At 41.0% G+C, this 20,807-nt stretch overlaps 2 protein-coding genes across 3 annotated transcripts in view; one reads left to right on the top strand and one right to left on the bottom strand.

Moving 5' to 3' along the window:
- Positions 1–17,695, top strand: part of zgc:110366 (glyoxal reductase) — a 28,390-nt gene extending 10,695 nt beyond the window's left edge. For both annotated transcript variants that reach the window (XR_003693844.1, XM_028592406.1), the window contains 2 exons: positions 7,951–7,956; positions 17,684–17,695. The gene's annotated coding sequence lies outside the window, so the exon portion shown is untranslated. The remainder of the gene's footprint in view (positions 1–7,950; positions 7,957–17,683) is intronic.
- rc3h1b (ring finger and CCCH-type domains 1b) lies at positions 228–20,775 on the bottom strand. The gene is made up of 20 exons (XM_028592396.1): positions 20,606–20,775; positions 18,865–19,272; positions 16,994–17,114; positions 14,091–14,330; positions 13,779–13,954; positions 13,345–13,545; positions 12,805–12,937; positions 12,295–12,413; positions 11,351–11,463; positions 10,987–11,232; positions 10,186–10,400; positions 9,616–10,025; positions 9,342–9,497; positions 9,033–9,188; positions 8,487–8,709; positions 6,788–6,878; positions 6,523–6,619; positions 5,868–6,080; positions 4,218–4,321; positions 228–4,087 (listed from the first exon to the last, which is right to left on the bottom strand). The coding sequence occupies exons 2-20, from the start codon at positions 19,093–19,095 to the stop codon at positions 3,931–3,933; spliced, it is 3,402 nt and encodes a 1,133-aa protein (XP_028448197.1). The 5' UTR covers positions 19,096–19,272; positions 20,606–20,775; the 3' UTR covers positions 228–3,930.
- Positions 20,776–20,807: the final 32 nt, after the last annotated feature.

Raw genomic sequence — 20,807 nt, 5'->3', positions numbered from 1 at the left:
TGTTACTCATTAATTAGTTTCTTAATATTTAACCAGAAGAAGTTTCTGCTTCTGATAAGTTAAATGTGTTGCACATTTACCACGCCAATGTTGTCAAGGTGCACTGACCCAAAACATACTTTACTCGAATACAAAAAGTGGCTGGAGGTCAGAAAAAAAAAAAAAAAAAAAAAGTTTTTTTCAGAGTTTCTTGAGCTCTGTTAAAAATTTAAACAATGACACAAACATCCCGAGTTAGCAATATCATTTAATCCTTTCCCCTCATCTTAGAATCACTGTTGTACATAAGTTACACTTTGTTTTCTCAATTTCACAGGTTCATTTTTTTTTCTCTCTTCAAACTTCCAGTTTGACCTCCCTCTCGTATCAAACGAAAAAAAAAAGCAGATTGTATTATACAAAAATGCAAACCAATTTTCACACAGTGAATTCTCTTACAAAGTCATAAAATGGCGTAATAATGGCTACATCCACATTGGAGGAAGATAATTCTAGACATTCCTTAATGGAGTATAATATACATATAAAAACTTCTTTTTTCTTGCTGAAATCAAACCTGTACCTTAATTTAAGAGATATTTTACAAGGGAGTAATCATATAAAATAGCCATTTGCGAATTTCCCCAGAAAGTCAGGGAATAAAATGTGAGCCTCAAACAGCAGTAACAGAGTTCAGTGGTCAAGGGTGGGGGTGGAGGGGTTAACTGGTTATGTAAATGAGGGGCAGAGGCAGCAGTTCCACTCAGAAACAAAAACACACAGGAGATTGAAATGAACATCTTTGCTATTTACTACATAGTAAACCACCCCATGCATCCTTGTATGTCAGTTCTGCTAAGCTAAAGCCACTTTGGGCTCATTCAGACCTACAGGGACCTATCAGGTACAATCAGCATTGATAGTTTTGGTTGACTTGCACTTAAATTAACACCATGTGTTGCCAATTCATGACATTACAGCAGAATTAAGTTGGTGGGCCGATTTTTTGTGAATACTTGACAAAGAAGAACCAAACTAGTGTGGAAATGTCATACTCTTAGCTGTTGACTACACATCAGGTCAGATGATGCATTAAAGACTGTAAGACTTGCAGGTCAGTAAATTCACTCAACTATTGCAGAAACAGAAAACAAGAGATAGAGAAAAGAACTACAAACCAAGCTACGTTAACATTTCCTTAGAAAAAAAAATTAATAAAAACACATTTTGCTTCAAATCTTGACAGATTTGCATTATTGCGGTTTTACATGACATTTTCAAAAGGGAGGGGGGGGGATCTACTACAGTAGAGTCCATCTGTATGACTCTGTATCATGCCAATTCAGTGTTAATTAGTATTTTTGAGATCACCTCATGCTCCCACAGTGGACAATGTAAAAGGAGCATTGCCAGAGGATTTAAGGCCAACCTATCATCAGAGACTTCCTGAATATCCTCTTGGGGGGCAGGGGTGGGGAAAAAAAAAAAAACCCAACACTTTTCTAATACCTCAGAACTATCACCCAGTACAGCACACTTTGAGGGGGGGAAAAAACGTAGGGTACATTTTCTACAATACAATCTAGCACACACAAACATCTCCATACATTTGTCTTCGGAAGCATAGTCTATAAAGAACATCTTTGTTTGAACACAAAAGATTAAGTGAACACACATCAATGCGCACAGAAGTCCTTCGTCTGGGAAAGGATAAAGTCTGTGTTGGCAACCAGTGGACAGAAAACAAGTCAAACGAAAAGAAACAAAAACATTTTGCTGATTCTAAGTAGAGATCATTTAATATAAATGCTGAGCGAGTAAAATAAGAGGTGGCACATTAATAGTGCTTTAGTATATTAATGTATGTATACATACTCATATGTATAAGTGAGCTGTGTACCTAAACAATAAATGTAGCAAGGAGCAGCCAGAGGCTTGAAGTGTGGTAGGAAAAATTAAAAAAAGAAAAAAAAGAAAAACCAAACATCCACTATCATGGCGCTGACAAATTGAAAGAGATGCCCATCAAACAATCCAGATGAGAGACACAAAACATTTGTGTCTTTATTTATGACTCATCGGTTATCAGGGATTTGTCAAACTGTCAGTTTCTCAGTACCCCTCGTCTGACCAAAACGAAGGCTCAACGTTAAACGTAAATGACTTGACCCAGAGCGTCTCCTCTAACCAACCGTTCAAACACAAGGACTCGCTCGCTCTCAGCAGAGCTGTAAAACTGTAGCCAATCATGCCAATTGTTTACAAAAGGCAAAAAGCTCCATGTTGAGCATCAGCAGTAAACAATTTACACGATGGAGGAAGAGCAATAACAGTGGTAATGGTGGTGATGATGACATCAAGGTGTGAAAAGGAAAATGTGATACTAAACAGAATATTGTAATGCTCGCCAATAAAGATGCTTAAATATACTCAATGCCATATAAACAAACCCATCCAATCTGCTATTTGCGTTTGTTTTGTTCAGCCCTCAGTGACCAACACTAATGTCCTCAGCTGTAAACATGATTTCAAATGTACCGTGTAGCTAAAAACGCTACAACAGTTACCTTTAAGTCAGAGTTTTGCTTGAAATTCAACCATTTCATGACAGAGGACACGCTTTCAGCTAAGCTCTATAAAGCCTTCACTAGGTAAGCCACACACCCCAAATCGTAACAACGTAAAGCATGAAAAGATAAAATTGAACAAAAAAAAACACAAGGGAAGGCAACTTCATAGAAGTTAGGAGAACAAATGACAAGATAATCCCAATGGGGAGGCCTTTTGAGTGGCGAGACGAGAAGCTCTGAGGAGGGAAATCCTGATTTACCCTATGTTATAAAGATACTCATTAGCCAGACTCCTGAGGCAGAAAGGTGTACTTTCTCTCAGCCTGATCACGTGCATTCACCCAAAAGAAATCGACATTTTTGAGCATGCTGTGAAAAATCTCACAACGCAATCGGACTGAATGCAGCCTTGAGCACAGGCGAAAGGCATTGTAACCAAACCACATTAGGTCACATCACAACCAAGAGAAGCACATAGTAGATTCCTTTATAGAAAACGTGGAAAGCTTATTATCAAAAACACTTGTTGCAATCTTTAAAACAGAATGCTTCAATTAAATATATAATATACTGCTTTCAAGTATGAAACAGACATATGATGTGTTCATAAAATGCACTAATAAAATCATACTTCTTGTGGCAGGTGAGGACGTGCATGTGGTGCAAAAGTGATTTCTGAAACACCTTGCATCTCCATTTCAGCTGAATACTGGTGAAATATTGTACAGATTTTCCCTCCTCAGACCATCTACATCTGGGCAACCACTTTTTTTATTTTTACGATTCTGGGGTTGAGAACCAAGTGACACACTTCTGCCGCTTCCTACAATACCTTCATAGATCGCCAAATTGCAAGAAAAGTTCCTCAGAGTGCATGTGAAAGTGCTTGTTAATCTGCTCCTCTGTATCTAACCATTCATCTCTCTATGTATGCTGGTACAACTAAATCAAAAATCTTATCTGGAGAGGATCGATCAAATACTTGACTATGTTTTTGTTTGTGTTTATTAAGGATGAAATAGGCCTATCCTTTTTGAACGAAATTACCAGTACAACTGTCAACATCACCACCATTTTCTCTTCCTGATATATCTATTGTGAGCCTTGTTAATCTATAATCCCAGTACAAAAAAAAATGAAGAAAATAATTAAACACACAAAAGAAATGTTATCATATGCTCTGGTTTCCAGGCAAGGAAAGTCATTAAAAAAAGCTCATTCACAGAACAAAAAGAAAGAAAATTCATATCACGGCAGATACTGCTCATCTTCTAAATAGAATGGGTGTATGTGTGCCTGTGCATGCTTTTCAATTGAGCATCTTGAGTGTGTGCGTGTGTGTATGTATGTGTATGTATGTGTCTGTGTAAGTGTGTACTGCCTAAGAGCAGGAATGGACGACGCCATTCTTCTGAATCTCTGACCCAGTGGCACCTTGATCAGAGCACAGGCTCATTGCAGACGTCTTATTGGTCAGTGACAGCATGGACCCGCCCACTGCACTTTCTTGCAGACTGCTGGAGCCATTTGACACCTCACTGAATTAAGGACAGAGAAAAAACAAACAAGTGAGAACAAGTAATACTGGGATGTGGTCAGGCTTATGATGAAACACATTTATGTTCAAGGAATACACACATATTTATGTTCAAGTACGTGTTTACCCACCCAAGAGCCAGGGAGATTTCTTCCAGCTGAGTTTTGTGCTCTGGTTGTCCATTCTCTGCTGTTTTCATTTTGTACTGCTGAACATCATGGGCTACTTGGTTTTCCTGGTTTGGAGATGGACAAAACATACTTAGTTGCTGGAAAGACACCAAGTTACATATTTTTTTTTTGACAAAACATTGTGCTTATTTGATCCAACTGAATTCTAATCAGTCACTATCTTTTAAGACTTGAGCCATGGCCCTGATAACTACAACTATTATATAGCACTTGTCCTAGTGGCATAATAAGGTGTATGGTGGTATAGTCTCGCTTTTGGCGCTTTTCCATTACATGGTACCTACTCGCCTCGACTCTACTTTTTTGGGTTTCCATTACAAAAAAAAAAATAGTCCCTGGTACCTGCTAACAGGTACTTTTTTTTAGTACCTCGTCAGTCGAGGTTCAAGGCGAGCTGAGAAGGGGACGTGAAACCCTGCAGGCTACAGATTGGTCGGAAAGAATCGTCACTGATCACTGCATTGCTAGCAACAGACGGCATTTTTAAATAGTTTAGCCAGCGGTGTTTTTTTGCTCCCGGAGGCTCCACGCAGAGCTTTCTCCGTAGCATACAAGTGGCCTGATGGTTATACTTGTGCGCTGGTGTGTGTGTCGAGTCGCCGTGTGTGGGGAGCTGGTGAGCGAGGGAGAAGTGAGAGAGTGACGGCGATTAGCTCCACAGCGATTAGCAACTCTAGAGTCATAGTGAGAGAAATAAAGTGTCTCCCCTGTTCTTTCTGACCACGGTGGGAAATCTGGAACAGGAAAAGTTAACTATCTTGTTGATTTCATGTTGTTTACGGAGAAGGAGAACCAGGAAATGAGTCGGGGGAAATGCAACGCTACCAAGCCACGCCCACGGCAGTTGCTATGACGACCAGCCAAGCTGAGGCAGTACTAAAATCTGCAATGGAAAAGGGACGCACAGTGCCAGAGTCGAGCAGGTACCATGTAATGGAAAAACGCCATTTGCCAGACCCTCCTCCAAAGCGTGCTGAAGGAGGGTCTGGCTACTCCACATAGCATTCAGGGATGGGAGGAAAACGCGCTGCGGTTCATTGGCATTTCTTTAAACTAATCAGAATCGTCATAGGCTAAACTCCGCACAAAGCCGCTGCAAAATAGTCGAGCGAGAGAAAACTCAGATTAGACAGTCTAGCTAGCTGTCTCAATTTACCATGCAGCGATCTGAGAAGCAGTCAACTATAGTCCTCATTAATCCACCAAATTAAAAAAATTCCAACACAAAGAAAGCGGAAGGACACGGAAAATACACGCATCTGGCGGAATTTGCTGCTGCAAGGGAGCAATCCCAGAAGTTGAACGTCAAGGGTATAGACTAATGGTGGTATAACACAGCTGCCACAGGAGAAACTAAAGGGATTCGTAAAGAAATTTAAATTACCCTGTGCATTGTCCAGAGATTGTGATGTAATACATTGAGTATCAATTTTGTTGGGGCCCCAGTGGGATGTTCTGAAGTATCCCCTCCTCCAATCATCACAGGACATTTTGTATCAATAATTCCCCCCATATCCCCCATATTCTCTCAGCATACATGGTTAGACTGTTGCATCCATTTTTGTTGCTCAACAGGCCCCCCCCCCTTACCAAAGCCATCTCACGGGTCCTCTTGCCAATTTCTCTCTCCACCTGGTGGAGCTCCATGCTTAGCTGTTCACTGGAGACTGCTGTTGTACTTGCTCCCCCTGCTGGCCACTTGGCCTGCTGCTGCGCTACTGACACCTGGCCTTGGCTGGGCTGCCCAGGCTGGCCTGCCAATGCACTGGCCTCCCTCTGCAGCAGTAAAGAGTTACTGGCAGCCTGTAATGGCGAGGCAGGAAGTGAAGAGGATGATTGTGCAATTTGGAAATTTCTGGGAATACTCAGAAGAAGTGCAATGTGAAATGGAAAACCTGTTTTTGATAATTCAGTGTTGCTAATATTCTGATAGTGACTAGGCAGCATTATTGCCAACCGCTTTTATTTTGACTGAACTTATTTTTTTTTTTTTACTGGTGGTCCAGGTTGCGCGACAAAGTGCCACCTGTAGACGGAGCTCTTGCACCCATGTCGACAACACATCAATTATGTAAAATGATAGCAGATACAAATACTTAAAACATGAAGTCATCTCCTCTGGAATTTAAAAACTACTACTAAATTTCTACACTTATTATTTCAAAATCTTGTAGAATTTATCAAATTAATTCCTGTACTTTCCAGACCTTCCTAGGTCCACTTGTTAGTTAGAGAGCATACACACCTCCATGCTTCGCATTTGGGTCTGTTGGTTGATCTGCTGGTTGACCTGTTGCAGCTCAATCTTCAACTGTTCTCTGTCTGGGGCTGCCATAGGAAGGCTGTAAGGGTGAAATACAGTAAGACATGAATACAACTGCTTTACAATTATCTCTATAAGTCAAGAACTTCCATACATGCATTTCTGATATTTTCCTTGAAGCGTGATAAGTATTATCATCATCATATGAATATTAAAAAGATGACAGGAAAACAAGCGCAGGCCTCACCGCTCACTGAAATGTCCCTGAGAGGAGGAGGCAGGCTGGTGGGAGGGGTATGAAGCTCCACCCCATCCTCCATGGCTCCCATATGTGTATTCTGCTGAGGCAGTAAAATGGTTGTCAGAGATGTTTTCATAGCAAACTGTAATGATTAAAAACCAGAGTTATGTGAAATAGACATGCTACAAAAGTTTGGTTTAAGAGGTAGGAGTGGTCAGTGTGGACAAAATGAGTACAGTTTTATATGAATAGGTCAGATATGTAATATATTTACTGTAATAAATCAAAAAATGCATCATCAGATATTAAGGAAACATGCTAAGTTGAAATACTATATTTTCTGACAACAATGTTAATGCCAGTATTTTCTCACTTTGAAATTTCCAATTTCTGATTGTGTTTTGGCCTGTGTGTTGTTATTAACTGCCCAGTTTGACAGCCAGGCCGAGTTGCCAGATATACATATATCTGTAAAAATGTAAAGCCAGCGCGCTACAGCTGTAACATTAGTAAAGCCATGAAAGCAGCAAACAAACAAACGGGATTAATGGAGACAGATTCTACCCGACCTAAAAAACAAAACGGCATATTTCTAACAGTTGTGTGACCAGAGACATTACAAACCCGTCTGGGTAAATATTGGAGATGTATTTGAAAGATGCAGACAGTTTAGAGTCCAAAAGGACGCTGAGTTGGCTAATTTCCTCCTGAACAGGTAAGCATTAGCTTCAGGCTAATTTATCACAGCTACAAGGGACAGGCATTTTATGTCTTTTCAACATTTGTGTACTCATATTGAATTATATAGCTCGAGTACCTGAGTTGGTTACTCGCAAAAACGAATTGAGACACAGCCAGTAAAGTGATCCCGACTGGTCCTGGCTAACGCCGCCATGCTAACCCTGCTAACTGCTAACGTTACCAGAGGACCAGGCAAGCGGCCACAGCTGTTTACAACGTGTAGCCTGTTCAGCAGCTGTAAATCCGAAAGAGAGGACCGTGAGTTTGCAGTGTGTTTAGCAATTGTTGCTGTAATTCTAAGCCAATAAAGTGTGTTCAGTCGGGTGGAGAGGGGGACTGTAAATTGGGAAGAGAGGGCCGTGTGTTTGCAGTGTGTTTAGCTATTCTCACCGTAATTCTAAGCCTAGGAAGTGTGTCCGTCCGTCGAGTAGAGAGTACGGCAAGGTTGTTGTATTTTTAGCAGTTCCTACCGTAATTCTAAGCCAAAAAAGTGCGTCTGTCTGTTGGGTACAGAGCTCCGTGGGAACACAGGCTTTTATGACTGACAATATAGCCAGCATCTAACGTTAGCTACTCCGCTGTGCTGTGAAGTATGTCTGGTTATGTGAGACAAGTGAAAGGCAACATTGTTGTGGAGACTGCGGTCTTAGCCCGGCAACTTCGAGTCTGGGGAGGAGGGGGCGGGGGAGATGACTCTCTCCAGTATTTTGAATTTGTACTGCAGTAACTATTTTAAACACTAGCCGTCGGTATTACATATTGCACCTTTAAGATTTTAGTATAAAAGTCACATGGTACAAATGTATATGTACGTACATCCAATTTAATTCAAGATCCTTTTTGATTTAATCATTTTGATATATTTTAGTATTTAAAATTTGACTTATCATGCTTTTTGATACGAGAAGACGGAGCTCAAACTCTCGATATTGATAGGTTCATACATTAATATGTTGTTTCTTACCTGACATGGCCATATGTTTAGCGCTTGGGTTGTGGGGCGTGGAGGCCATAGCCTGCACAGGGCCTGTGGTCTGGTAGCCCATCTTTGAGGTGCGGGAGATGGCACCAAAGCGTGACACAGTGGGCTGGGGGCCAAATGGGATAATAGGGTCATCGTCTTTGACTTCTGCACCCCTCCGAGGAGCCTCCAGCGATGGTTCCCTCAGACCCTTAGCCTCCGCATTCTGTCAGTCACAGAGTACAGAGAGCATGGGTTAGGATATGGAGAGATCTGAGGAACAGGCTAAGGGGGCAACATGTTTATTTCATTACTTGACAAACACCTGCTTGTATTTCTTTTTGGTGAATTACCCTTGGTCAAACAAACCTAATCAAATAACTTAGCTTGCACTTATTAACATCACCTCAATCGCTTAGTCATTAAGTTTATAGTCCCCTTCAGGTTTTGTGCATCAATGCTGATTGATTAAAGAAAGAACCACAATGCATAATTTCCCCAACACAAATACTGATATGGTTAAAAACAGAGTTATCCATCTGAACTCACCATCATGTCCATGGTACCAGGAACCATAACGTCTTTGGGTTTGGCATCCTTTGTGCCAATGTAGGAGCCAATGGTTTCACAAGACCAGGGAGAGTACTGCCCTGCATAGTCAGGCTCTCTGCATTTCACCATGTTTTTGGAGCTCTCCTCGCCATACTGCAGACACAGAACAAACAGAGAGAGTGCTGTCACTAATACTTACATTTAAAGATTCAAGAACTGCAAGTACATGTATCAAATTTTACAGTTTAATGCCTGTGTAGGATTAGATCCAGTCTCAGAGATGTATGAAATTCACATAGTGCTAACCTCTGGAGGGTAGTCGCTGGGGAAGGGATGGGAAACGGGGGAGGCAGCGAATGGTGGAGGGGAGATAACCTTCCTTTCCTCCAGCTGAGATAACAGCTCCTGCCGACGTCGGTGCAGGTAGTCCAGGCTGGGATGTGAACCACTATATGATGGCCCCTGCGAAACACACACAGAAATATTGCTGCTGAACTGCTAGCATTTATTTTAGGGTTTTGAAACAAAGAATTAAAGGCAAACGGCACAGAGAAGACCAGCACGATCCAAACAAACTCACCCTGCCATAAGCCCTCATGGGTGGAGGCTGGGCATTCTGTGTATAGTAACCATCTGGAGGGTATCTATCACGGGCACTGGACTCCTGGTGATAAAGGGAGTTAGCCTGTCCTGCTGATGGTGGGGGCATATCCAGAGGTGCGGGACTCATTCTGACCAGGCCATCCCTCTGAGATGGGTAAGGCTGTGGGGGAGGTGGTGGGCCAGTGTAGGTCCCGTGGCGACCTCGGTCATGGTGTTGAGGATGAGGGTAAGAGAAAGGTGGACCAGAGTGAGGGGCCTGGTAAGGGCGCTCTGGAGGCCCGTAGCCAGGGTAGGGGTCCTGGTAAGGGGGTCCTGACTCACTGGGGGGAGGAGGGTTACGCATGTAATCCCGGGGGACATACTGTGGTGGCTGTTGGTAGGGGTACCCTGAGAAAAAAATAGCAGACAATTATTAATATCACTTTCCTAAATTATTATATATAATATATATATATATATATATATATATATATATATATATATATATATATATATATATATATATTAAGTATTTTCATTAGTCACAAACACAACAGAAGAGCACTACCTGTGGGGTATTGTGGGGGGTCATACTGAGAAGCAGAAGGTGGTGGGCGGGTGTCATAGCACATCTCAGGGTGCGGTGGCTGGGTATACACTGGTGAACCTCTGGCTACCACAGGCATGTGCTTCACCCCAGTGAGGTGGTCCACTGACATCCTTTGGTGGGCCATGGCATGAGGTGGCAGAGGCATACCAGGTTTGGGTAGCCCAGGGTCCATGCTACATGAATAAATGTCAGATTAAAGAAAACATAACTCATAGTCAATAGGTCACAAACAAGTATGCCAGTTAACAACAACAACAACTATGTGCCAATGAATAATTTTCAACCTGCAGACAGTATTTTTGTCCTTAACCTATTATTCAAACATTATTCTATAGCTTGAACAATGATATGTACCCTCTCCTCTGCAGACATGCCATGAGCAACTACTGACCTATACCAACTGAATACCGACTATTGTTTGCACTTGGTAGAAGTGTGGACAGCTACAAACAATATGGAAAATGTGTTATTTGAGTGAAGTTGATTGATTGTGTAGGCACATTCCAGTCTTCATAAATGCAGTATTACGAGGAGATACCACAACTCAATGAACTGAACTTAATTTATAGGAATACAACATTTCTCAAGAGTCCAAGTTCTAATTTTAAAATATTTTCAGGTCCAAACTAAATTTCAGGATGCATCTAACCCTGCACAGTGCAATCAGCTGGTGCCCATTCGAAAGAAATCTGCAGACTTCATGGCACAGGTTGCCTGTTCTTTGGCTGCCGATTATTTTAATAAAAATGTTATACTGACCCATCAGGTGGTGATCCTGGGGCACTGGGACTCCCTCCATCCATCTTCATGGGTTTACGCAACAATTCATATGGGACTGTGTCGGTGCCACGGGCAATGAGCTGGGGCAAAGAGTGTCCACCACTACCGTTGGTGAGGGGTGAAGGCTTCCGGGTGACTGCTACATCGAGAGGAAGGCCCTCATCTGGCATGAGCCCTCCTGAGCCAGGGAGGCGCGCTGCCAGACGCTTATTCATTTTACGATACCTGACAAACATAAAATGCAGTATAAAATGTATAAGAAACACTGGGTGGTGTGAAAATGGTTTCATTTCAACTGCAATATCTAATCTAAATGCCACATGTCGATATTTGTCAGACTCACTTCTCCAGTTCTTCCTGAGAATGAGCAAAGGTGCAGCTGGCTCCTCGAGGACAGCCTCCCTTCTGCTTCATGTCACGACACATGTATGTCTTATACTTGCTGTGCTGAGGAGGCTAAAGAGAGACATCAAGTACTGTTGAAGTAGAGATCACAACTTTTTGTGTAATTATGGTAAAACCCTATTTAAGGGCGTTGCCTAGCACTACAACAAACAGAGCTTAAAAGGTGCTCTAAGCGATGTTGGGTGAAGTATTGTGAAACAAAACGGAGGCTAGCTCGCCCCTCCCTCTCTAACGTTAGTTGTTGTCTAGCTTTCCTCTAGCTAACTTCCCTCTTCATGCTTCTCTCTCCTCCACCCCCCCCATGTGCTCTAACCCCCCAAATCCTTCTTGTCGGTTATTGGCTGGAACACTGTTATGTTTCGTGGTGCAAGTTGGCGCAGTTTGTTTTTGTTGCCGTTTGTGGAGCCTGAGCTGTCTACAGAGACCACTTTTTTTTTTTTTTTTTTTTTTTTTTTTTTTTTTTTTTTTTTACAGTGTGTTCAGGGGACAGGCAGCTAGCGGATAGTGAGGAGATGTTTGCTGTATGTGACAAAAAATGTTGTAGCCTAAAAAATGCGTGACATCGCTTAGAGCACCTTTAACACTCAATAGTGGTGATGTTAAACATTATTGTTAAATCCATTGTCACAACATTGTTTAATCCAATACCTCAGAGTTGCTATAAGGATGTGTAACAAATCAAAGAAAAAACAACATCACAGCACCACAAGCCTTAACAGCTTGTCATGTGTATTTCTACAAGTGATGAACAACATTCTTTCAAAATATATTCCCTCATTTGTTGTTTAAATTATGGTGGTGGTTGGACTATAATTTCCCATAGATGTAGCCTGGATTAATTAAACAACATACAAGTGATGGTGGTCCAATGGATAAACTAACCTGTTGAGGGTCAGCTCCTTTCTTGCTGTGGTTCTGGATGAAGTCCACCAGGCCATGCACCACTGTTTTCACTGCTACCAACCCTTTCTCAAGCTGCTCCCATGTGGGAGGGGGAGCATCTGGGGAAACAGAAGACGAGAAAAACAAACTTTAATCTAAATACTTGAATTGATGGTAGCTATTTGTCTCATGATACATAAATACAGATAGACAAAATATGTTTGGGTGAGAAAATCTAACATGGAAAACAATGTTTTGATGGACAGTAAACTGCAATGCAACAGCTAGGCTCTGGCTAAGACATATCCCGACATATTCTGGCATCCCAGCTGCTTGTTGTAACTCAATTTGTTAGACAAGATATATTGGAACAATACACAATGTGTGAGAGAGAGGGCTGAGAAGATGCAAAGGTTACGGTTTTAATTCCAGCTTATGAAACTGCATGTAATTGACTTACTCCTTACATCACTATAAAACCAAGATTCTTGAAGTGTGCAGGTTTCTTACCAGGACTGGGATCAATGTTGGCCAGTAGTTCCAGGTGGGGCCGCAGCCTGTTGAGGTTGGCTGGGTCTCCGGTCCTCTGCAGGGCAATTGTCAGCTCCTGGACACTCTGAGCGAAAGACGCCGGGGTCTGCAGCTATACCGGAAGCAGAAACAGAGTAAATGCTTTGCCAGGTTTATAGCAGACGGGATTTCTGTATCTAGGATATACAAGCTAAGAAACAACAATGTATAACATAGCAGACAAAAAAACAATGCAGTGTTGCCAACTCTCTTCCAATAAAAGTAGCTGGCACTAGCTCCAAAAGTTGCCAGATGACACATATGATGCATATTGGTGGTTGTGTTGGCTGACGGTCTGAAATTGTTACTAGTCACTTTTTAGAAATGAAGTCACTAAGAGGGTCTGAAAAGTAAGTAAAGTAAATCTAGCGAGAAAATCACCAAGTTAGCAACACTGATGAAATATACCTTTATGTACCAGGATGTTGAAACGAACACAGGAGATACAGACAAAAGCAAACATTTACTTCTCTCACACACCTTATCTATGATAGACTGCATGTGTGACTTGTGAGATTGATCTCCATATAACAGAGAAGACCACTGGTCAGGTGCGATGCGCAGCCCACCCTCCATGGCAATCTGAACTATCTGAGAGTCATGCTCGCGCCGCAGAGCCTCGTAAGTACGGAACTCCTCTTTCAGCTGCATCAGGGATGAATCTTCATCACGTTTGGTCACCTGGGTAGCCACAGAGGAAGAAGTTTTGAATTGTTTTGTTAGTTTTTTACTCCGTTTGGCTTCTTTTGCAGAGAACATCTTAATAACCACCAAACACAGTGCTTGATAAGCAATGATTAAAAAAAAAAAAAAAAAAAAAAAAAAACATCTCAGGTATCTGCCCAGCCAGGGTTGTTTTAAAATTTGCCACAAAACTTGTTTGAAATTTTCTTCTAGTTTTGTCAGTGACACACCTTGAAGCAGGAGGCCCTGTAGAGGAGCTGCACCACATGGCCTATGCTAGTCTTAGAAGCCTGCGGGAAGCGTGGCTCAAGTCTCTGGACCACAAAGAGAACCAACACCTTCCTGGACAGAGCAGAGCCATCCTCTAGAGCAAGAAGAACCAACTTTAGAGCTTCCTCCTGCATGGCTGGGGAAGGAAAAACACAAACATAAAAACCATGAGTAACAGCGGAAAGCCAACATTTACAGAGGATATACGTACTGCTTCTTCTTAAAATTGGAACGTGCTTGACTCAATTCGCAAGTGATGGAAAACAACTTACCTGGGCCAAGAAACTGACATCCGCGTGCACGCACAGCGGCCCACAGATTGGAGGAGAGCTGCTGTGGATTCTGGTGCTGCAAGATGAGTTCGGTGACGGTTCGCTCACCCAGAGAGCGGGCAGCTCTCATGGCTCTAACGCGACCCTCCTCCTCAACCAGCTGGCAGTGGACCAGAGTTACCAGTTTCCTCTGCATGGGTCGACTCAGCATGCTCTGGGCCGTGCTGCTCAGGCCCACACCTGGAAAGAGATTAGACAGGACAACTGGTAAACCAAGGGAATACGCACTCAGTTGCCAGTTTATAAACTACAAATAATGCGGTCAATCTTTAGAATTAGAATTTTTGTTGAAACTATTTTAGAGAGTTGCTTATTCAACTTTGAGATCATTTTGGAGGATGTAGTTGCACCTCACATCAAAAGAGTTTACCATAGCTACTTCCCCTTTTACAACTTATAGCAACAGGGAATTGCATTGAACAAAATGCACATATAACTATATATTTGTAGGCTACAACCTTCTTTGTTGATACAAGAATGAGTCAGGCTTTGTTTTAAGCACCCTGCATGTCTCTAATGTTTGCTCTCCAATAAAGCCTGTAGGTTCAACAGAATTACTATGCTAAATGTTTTAAATTACAGTATGTCAGACGGAGTGGGAGAATCTGCAGCAATTCTAAGTAACTTAACCATCAATTTCCTTGTTTTAATGAACAATGTAATAAAATATTTAAATTTGTTTAACAAGAAATACATTTGGTACATACTTTGAAGATTAGTCAATAATGAATGAATGAATCAATCATTCATTCTTGTTTTCTACCAATTAATCCTTCATTCCTTCAATCAATCATATTCAATTATTACCTTGACCAATGATTGATTGAGGAAATTGCTCAAAATTTGCACCTTTAATGTACATAATACATTTACTGCAGTTTTGTAATTCTGCAAGAAAACTAGATTTAAAAACACCAACATGGGTGTGCTATGATCTCTTTTCAACAGATTCTGAAGGCATAAATTATGAATCAATAGAAAGGAAACAACTATGACCTTTGAATATTATGGTTTTGACACTTAGTTATGGTGGCATTGACCACACCACATATGGAAGACCCTTTTGAATCCCCTTTCTTTGAAAATATAATTTCACTTTTAAATCATGCCATTGGTCCAAACGAAAACAATGACATATTTACTTAAAGCTTCATATAAACAGCATAGTAATATCACACTCATTGAAAACATTTCCTTAAATCCTGTTCAATACAGACTGTTTTAAGTATTATTTTTGTTAATTAACATGCATGCTTTATTGTCCAAACTGGCTCCACCATGTAATTATAATCACTTTAACAAAAACTTGCATGAGATATGTATCTGTACTATTTTTAGATTAAAAATTTGTTCTGCTTTTCTATTTTTATCGACGTTACATTATTAACAGATGACTGGAAAGACTCCAAAGACTCCTAATGATGTCATATTCACAACTTTGTAAGGGGACATTTTCAGACCGCTCCAAGTTCATGCTTTGTAACATATGCTTATGTTTTGAAACATAAGCATGTGTTACACTTTGGAAATTACTGATTACTCTTTTGTTTTTTACCCTTTTCTTGTTCCTTCCATGTCACCGACATACAAACAAAACTTGCGCACCACTTTTGAAAAGGGAATAAGGCCATGTCCATTGTTAGTAACCTAGCAGCATTATTGTCACATCTTAAACCACTTGAATGTCAAGAATATTAGCCGCTTTCCGACCAAGTAGTTACAGGAACGTAGTTATAGGAAAAGTCCACTTCTAAGCAGTTCTAACTACTCTCCCCCAAAACCGTTTTTTCCATTTGTATTCGCACTGGCCAAGTGGCCATAGGGACTATTAGGAGGGGTAAGGGAGTAATGCAAGCACGGCAACAGTCTTTATAGCGTTAAAATCTGAAAACAAATACACCAAAAAAGTATGAACTAAATCTAATGTATATAGCATATTTGTCATAATTTAAACAAGTCTCCCAAAGAGAAATGGGTATCTCTGTCTCCCCCGCCTCTGCCTGCTGCGTTGTGGGTGTGTGTGTGTGTGTGTGTGTGTGTGTGTGTGTGTGTGTGTGTGTGTGTGTGTGTGTGTGTGTGACGGCCGGACAACGAGATTGTCAAGCCCTCAGGGCACGCTTGTGGAGTTTAACTCCAAAAAGACAATTAACCACAGGTTCCCGTTAATCTTATGATGGACATGTGTTGTGATATTTAAACAAACGAACCGTCAACGACGAAATAAAAGCCTCTTATTTACAAGAGCGGTCTGAGAGACCTCCAGCTTACAGCGGGGTTTCTGAGCAGGACTGGCGCCTCACTTCATGGAGCTTCTCACCTCTGAAAACTTTGAAGCAAATTGTCAATTCTGCATCAATTTCCGCAAGACTGCCTATATTCGAAATGTTAACAGTTCATTTCTGGCCTAAAACGTTGTCAGAAGTGAATGTAGTGATGAATAAGATGGCGAAAATTGTTAAATTGTACCGTTGTTGGTCTGTCTGTACCGGAAACCTGACCCTCGTTGACCGAGGTCCCTATGCTGAAGAGGGAACAGCAAAAAGACCCTGCCCTGAAGTAGGAGCTCAAAGAGTTACAGGAACTGCAGCCAGAGGAACTTAAAAATCCCCAAATTGGTCCAGTCGGAACACGAGAAAATAAAAAAATAAGAGTTCTAGGAATTTTATGTTCTAGGAACTGCAAAAATCCCTCCGGTCGGAAAGTGGCTATTGAGTACTGGATTTCCCACATTGAAAACAACCTCCAGAGTTTCTTTTAAAGGCAGAAAGAGTGTCAACAGATCATAAAAAAGGTAGAGCAAACTATAAAGGTAAAAAGCATGCGTTTGTGTGTGTGTTAAGTACCTCTGGTGTTGCTGAGAGGTTTGAGGTAGAGGGCCAGCTCCTCCACACACTGCCGGGCCTCCTCATAATGCTGCGAGTCCTCTGGACTGGTAATCAAGGCAACTGGCTGAGCCTTAGGAACCTGCAGCAGGACACAGAGAGGGAAATAATTGAGACAACCCATAGCAATAGCAGAAGCTACACAGTCACTATTTTCATTTAATTTAAATGTATTGGCTAAATAAGCTAAACACAACTGAGTGTGGCAATTATTATTGAAATACCTCTTTGTGTGTACAAGTGTGCAAGTATATTTAGGCAGAAAAGTGATTATGGTAAAATGTATAAAATGTGTTTAAGCTGCAAACATCTACAAACTCAACAGCACATAATACTGAAACAAAACCAGAGATTTAGAATGAAGGCAATATTAATGTATACGGCCCTCTGTCCTAAAAAGCTCTTTTTAAAGAACTCCCTTATTGTCCTATTAGAGGCGTGGTGAGAAGTGACGATTAGAGTATGCTCCAATTATGCAGTTTTCCCTGGACCTACTTACACTATGGTAAAAGCAAGGACATATAATAAACAGGAAAATTCAGATTTAACATTTTAAGAATAACTGCATTGTACTCCATTTTTCTGCATGTCGTGGCTTGTTGAAATGCTCTTCTACCAGTTGACAATGCTAATAATCACTATTTAAAATAGAGCCAAGACACAGGAGTGAAGCATTTCTTATCATGTTTCTATGTTGATGCTTAGGTTGTGCTGTGCGCTTTGTAGCTGCCTCACTTTCCAAGCTTTGCAATGGACCAATTTAAATAACTATTGGGAATCCAATGAAACTATCAAAAAAAACATTTGCTTTGATACTGACCAAACAACCTGCAGCTATTGGGCATTTCAAATGATAAATTAGATTATTTTAATGAACGACAATTAGGGCTGGGCAATATATCAATATTATATTGACATTGTGATATGAGACTAGATATTGTCTTAGATTTTGGATATCGTAATATGGTAAGTGTTGTCTTTTCCTGGTTTCTAAGGCTGTATTACAGTGATGTAATTTTCTGAACTTACCAGACTGTTCTAGCTGTTCTGTTATTTGCCTTTACTCACTTAGTCATTAAATCAACATTGATGATGATGATGATTATGATTATTTATCTAAAATCTCATTGTAAAAAATATTTTGTGAAACCACGAATTGTCGACCCTACGATATTGTCGCAGTATCGACATCGAGGTATTTGGTCAAGAATATCGTGATATTTGATTGTCTCCATATCGCACAGCCCTAACGACAATGGTACAGTACTATCACAACAACTTCCATTTCTATTAGGGAATATTCATTTTATTGCACATTGTACTCTACTAATCTGTAGGAGCACAGACATGCAAGGCACTCAGCTAAGAGACAAGACATCACAGTCATGACTATATCGGACACACAACAGGCTCATTGTCGACACACTGACATTATACAGTGTATACCTGGAAACTTGGCTAACAAAGCCAAATCACCATTAGCTAGGCCTCACCCTGTTGGTCAATCACCACCTCAGAGAAATATAGGTCCACTGACTGTGCCAGCACTCAGTAAACCAACAAAATTAAAGTCAGTGCTCAACGACTGTTGTATGACTCATAAAAGTAATCTCCAAGCCACGTGCATCATCTAATAGCTAGTATGTAACAGTCAAATGCAGTCCATAAACACTTATTACAGAAAACATCATGCTGTCAAGATAGGAATGCTATCAAACTGTTCCTGCTATTATTCTTCATCACAAGCTAGCATCAGCAAAGGTTCTGAATAAATCATCAACACAGGATCTTTGTCATAAATTGCCAAGCAAGTGTACAAAGAGGAGTCTTACCTGGCCTCCCACCAGCTGCAACAGGGCTGTGTTGACAGGTAGCTGCTCGATGTCTGTGCTGATGGCTGTCTGGTCAAAGGGACAGGCCTTACGGTGCAACTTGTTCAGGCACATCTTGCAGACAGTATGTCCACAGCCCAAGCTGATGGGCCGGCGAACAGTCTCCTCAAATGTCTGCGTGCAGATGGGGCACAGCAGGAACTCTGTCCATTGTGGTGCTTGCACTGGCATGGTTATATGTTGATGGGACGAGTGGGTGTAAATGTATTTAAGCTTTAACACAGAGAAAAAAACTAATAATAATATATATGAAAGATTCCACTGGAATCAAGAATTTTTCTTCCGAACTCAATTGTTCTTAAATGTCCTCACACATTGTGGATTTTGTATCACATCGCGTGATGAATACTGTAAAAGAGAAAGACAATGATAATTAAAATTGTGCAATCACCAATTGGAATTAAAATTAGTTTGCATACAAGTCAAAATGTAACGTTGGCTGATTAATCCTTGTTATCATATCACATATAATTTCAACATTATCTAAGTGCATTAACAAAACATGGTTGTGTTGTGTATGAGTGCATCTTTAGTAGAGAAATGCATTAAAAGGCAGTAGGATGACAAAGTAGGTTTCTCGTGGGACTGACGTTACTGATACATTACTACATTATAAATCTATAATCGAAAGTGTTATTTGGCTTTGATTACTCGCTGGTATACGGTGTTCAGCCGTAACACAAAACTAAAAATAAATAAATAAAGCACATATTTGTAAGATACAGAGAAAACAAGCGTCTGAGAAGGATCAAAACAACTGCTTTGTGGCCTACTTAGAAGCTGCTAACCACTATGACTATGGACAAAGGGTCCTGAAGAGGCTAACAACCGAGTTCTTCTGCGCAATCTAACTTATTATGAGGCTAATGTTTGCTAATAGAGCTAGAAAACATTAGGCTACAAACAATTTTACTTTTTGTCAAAGAGTTTGCTATCTTGGCTGTAATCATTTGAATGATTGGTTATGCACCCAATAATGTTGTATCTAATGTTAATATGAGGCGATGCGTTAGCTAGCTAGCTAATTGTAGGTAACGTTAGCTCACTATTAGCAAGCTAAGCTATGGGTGGCTAGCGAGCAAACGTCGTCGGATTTAAAAATAACAAAACAACAACTTAATAATCTAAACGTTTTTATTGGTAGGTCATGATAGTCATTATTCGGAATGTAGCTGTGGTTATGAATCCAGTACACTGTCAAGAACATTAGTTAGTATCTCGTGTATTGGTCAAGGAAACGATAACGTTAGCGAGCTAACGTTAGAGAAAGAGCAGAAGCAGTGACACCATTTGACTTGCAACAGCGAGATTATGTAACGCGAGCATCCGAAACTAACCAGCAACCCAAATGCCTTGCAAATGCATGTAATTTCACCAGGCACACTTATTTACTTGAGTTCAGAGTTTTCAGAATCACACTAAGATTGTGTTTCCATCACATTTTGAGAAGCAGCTAACTCAAATACTCTTCTCTGACTGAGCACAGAAGGCTAACGCCTAGCGAACAAACCATACTCCTCCCTCTAGTAGCGGTTAGCTTGTTAGCCTAACGTTAGCTACCATTCGTGTTAGCTACAACTAGCCATAGCTATGCGTCATAAATGTGACTAAAACAAAATATTCAGCATCTACCGTTAGTTTATATCAGGACAAATAGATGATTAGTCTCGATTCTACTCACTCATTCCAAAAGACTTGGAAGATTTTCATCTTTCTTTAGGAAATTGTTGCGATATTTTCTTGCCATGTCGACTGTGCAGCTTAGCTGCTGCCGAGGTTTGGGGAGGGTGTCAACTCGAGTCGTCAACAGACTCGCTAGCCGGTTACAGCTAGCTGGGCAAGATGTGTGTATGTGCGTGTGCTTGTGCGTGGTCTGGTCGTAG

The sequence above is a fragment of the Perca flavescens genome, chromosome 12 (genome assembly GCF_004354835.1).
Source record: "Perca flavescens isolate YP-PL-M2 chromosome 12, PFLA_1.0, whole genome shotgun sequence".
Classification (NCBI taxonomy): Eukaryota; Metazoa; Chordata; class Actinopteri; order Perciformes; family Percidae; genus Perca; species Perca flavescens.
This window is presented reverse-complemented; position numbering and strand designations above follow the sequence as displayed.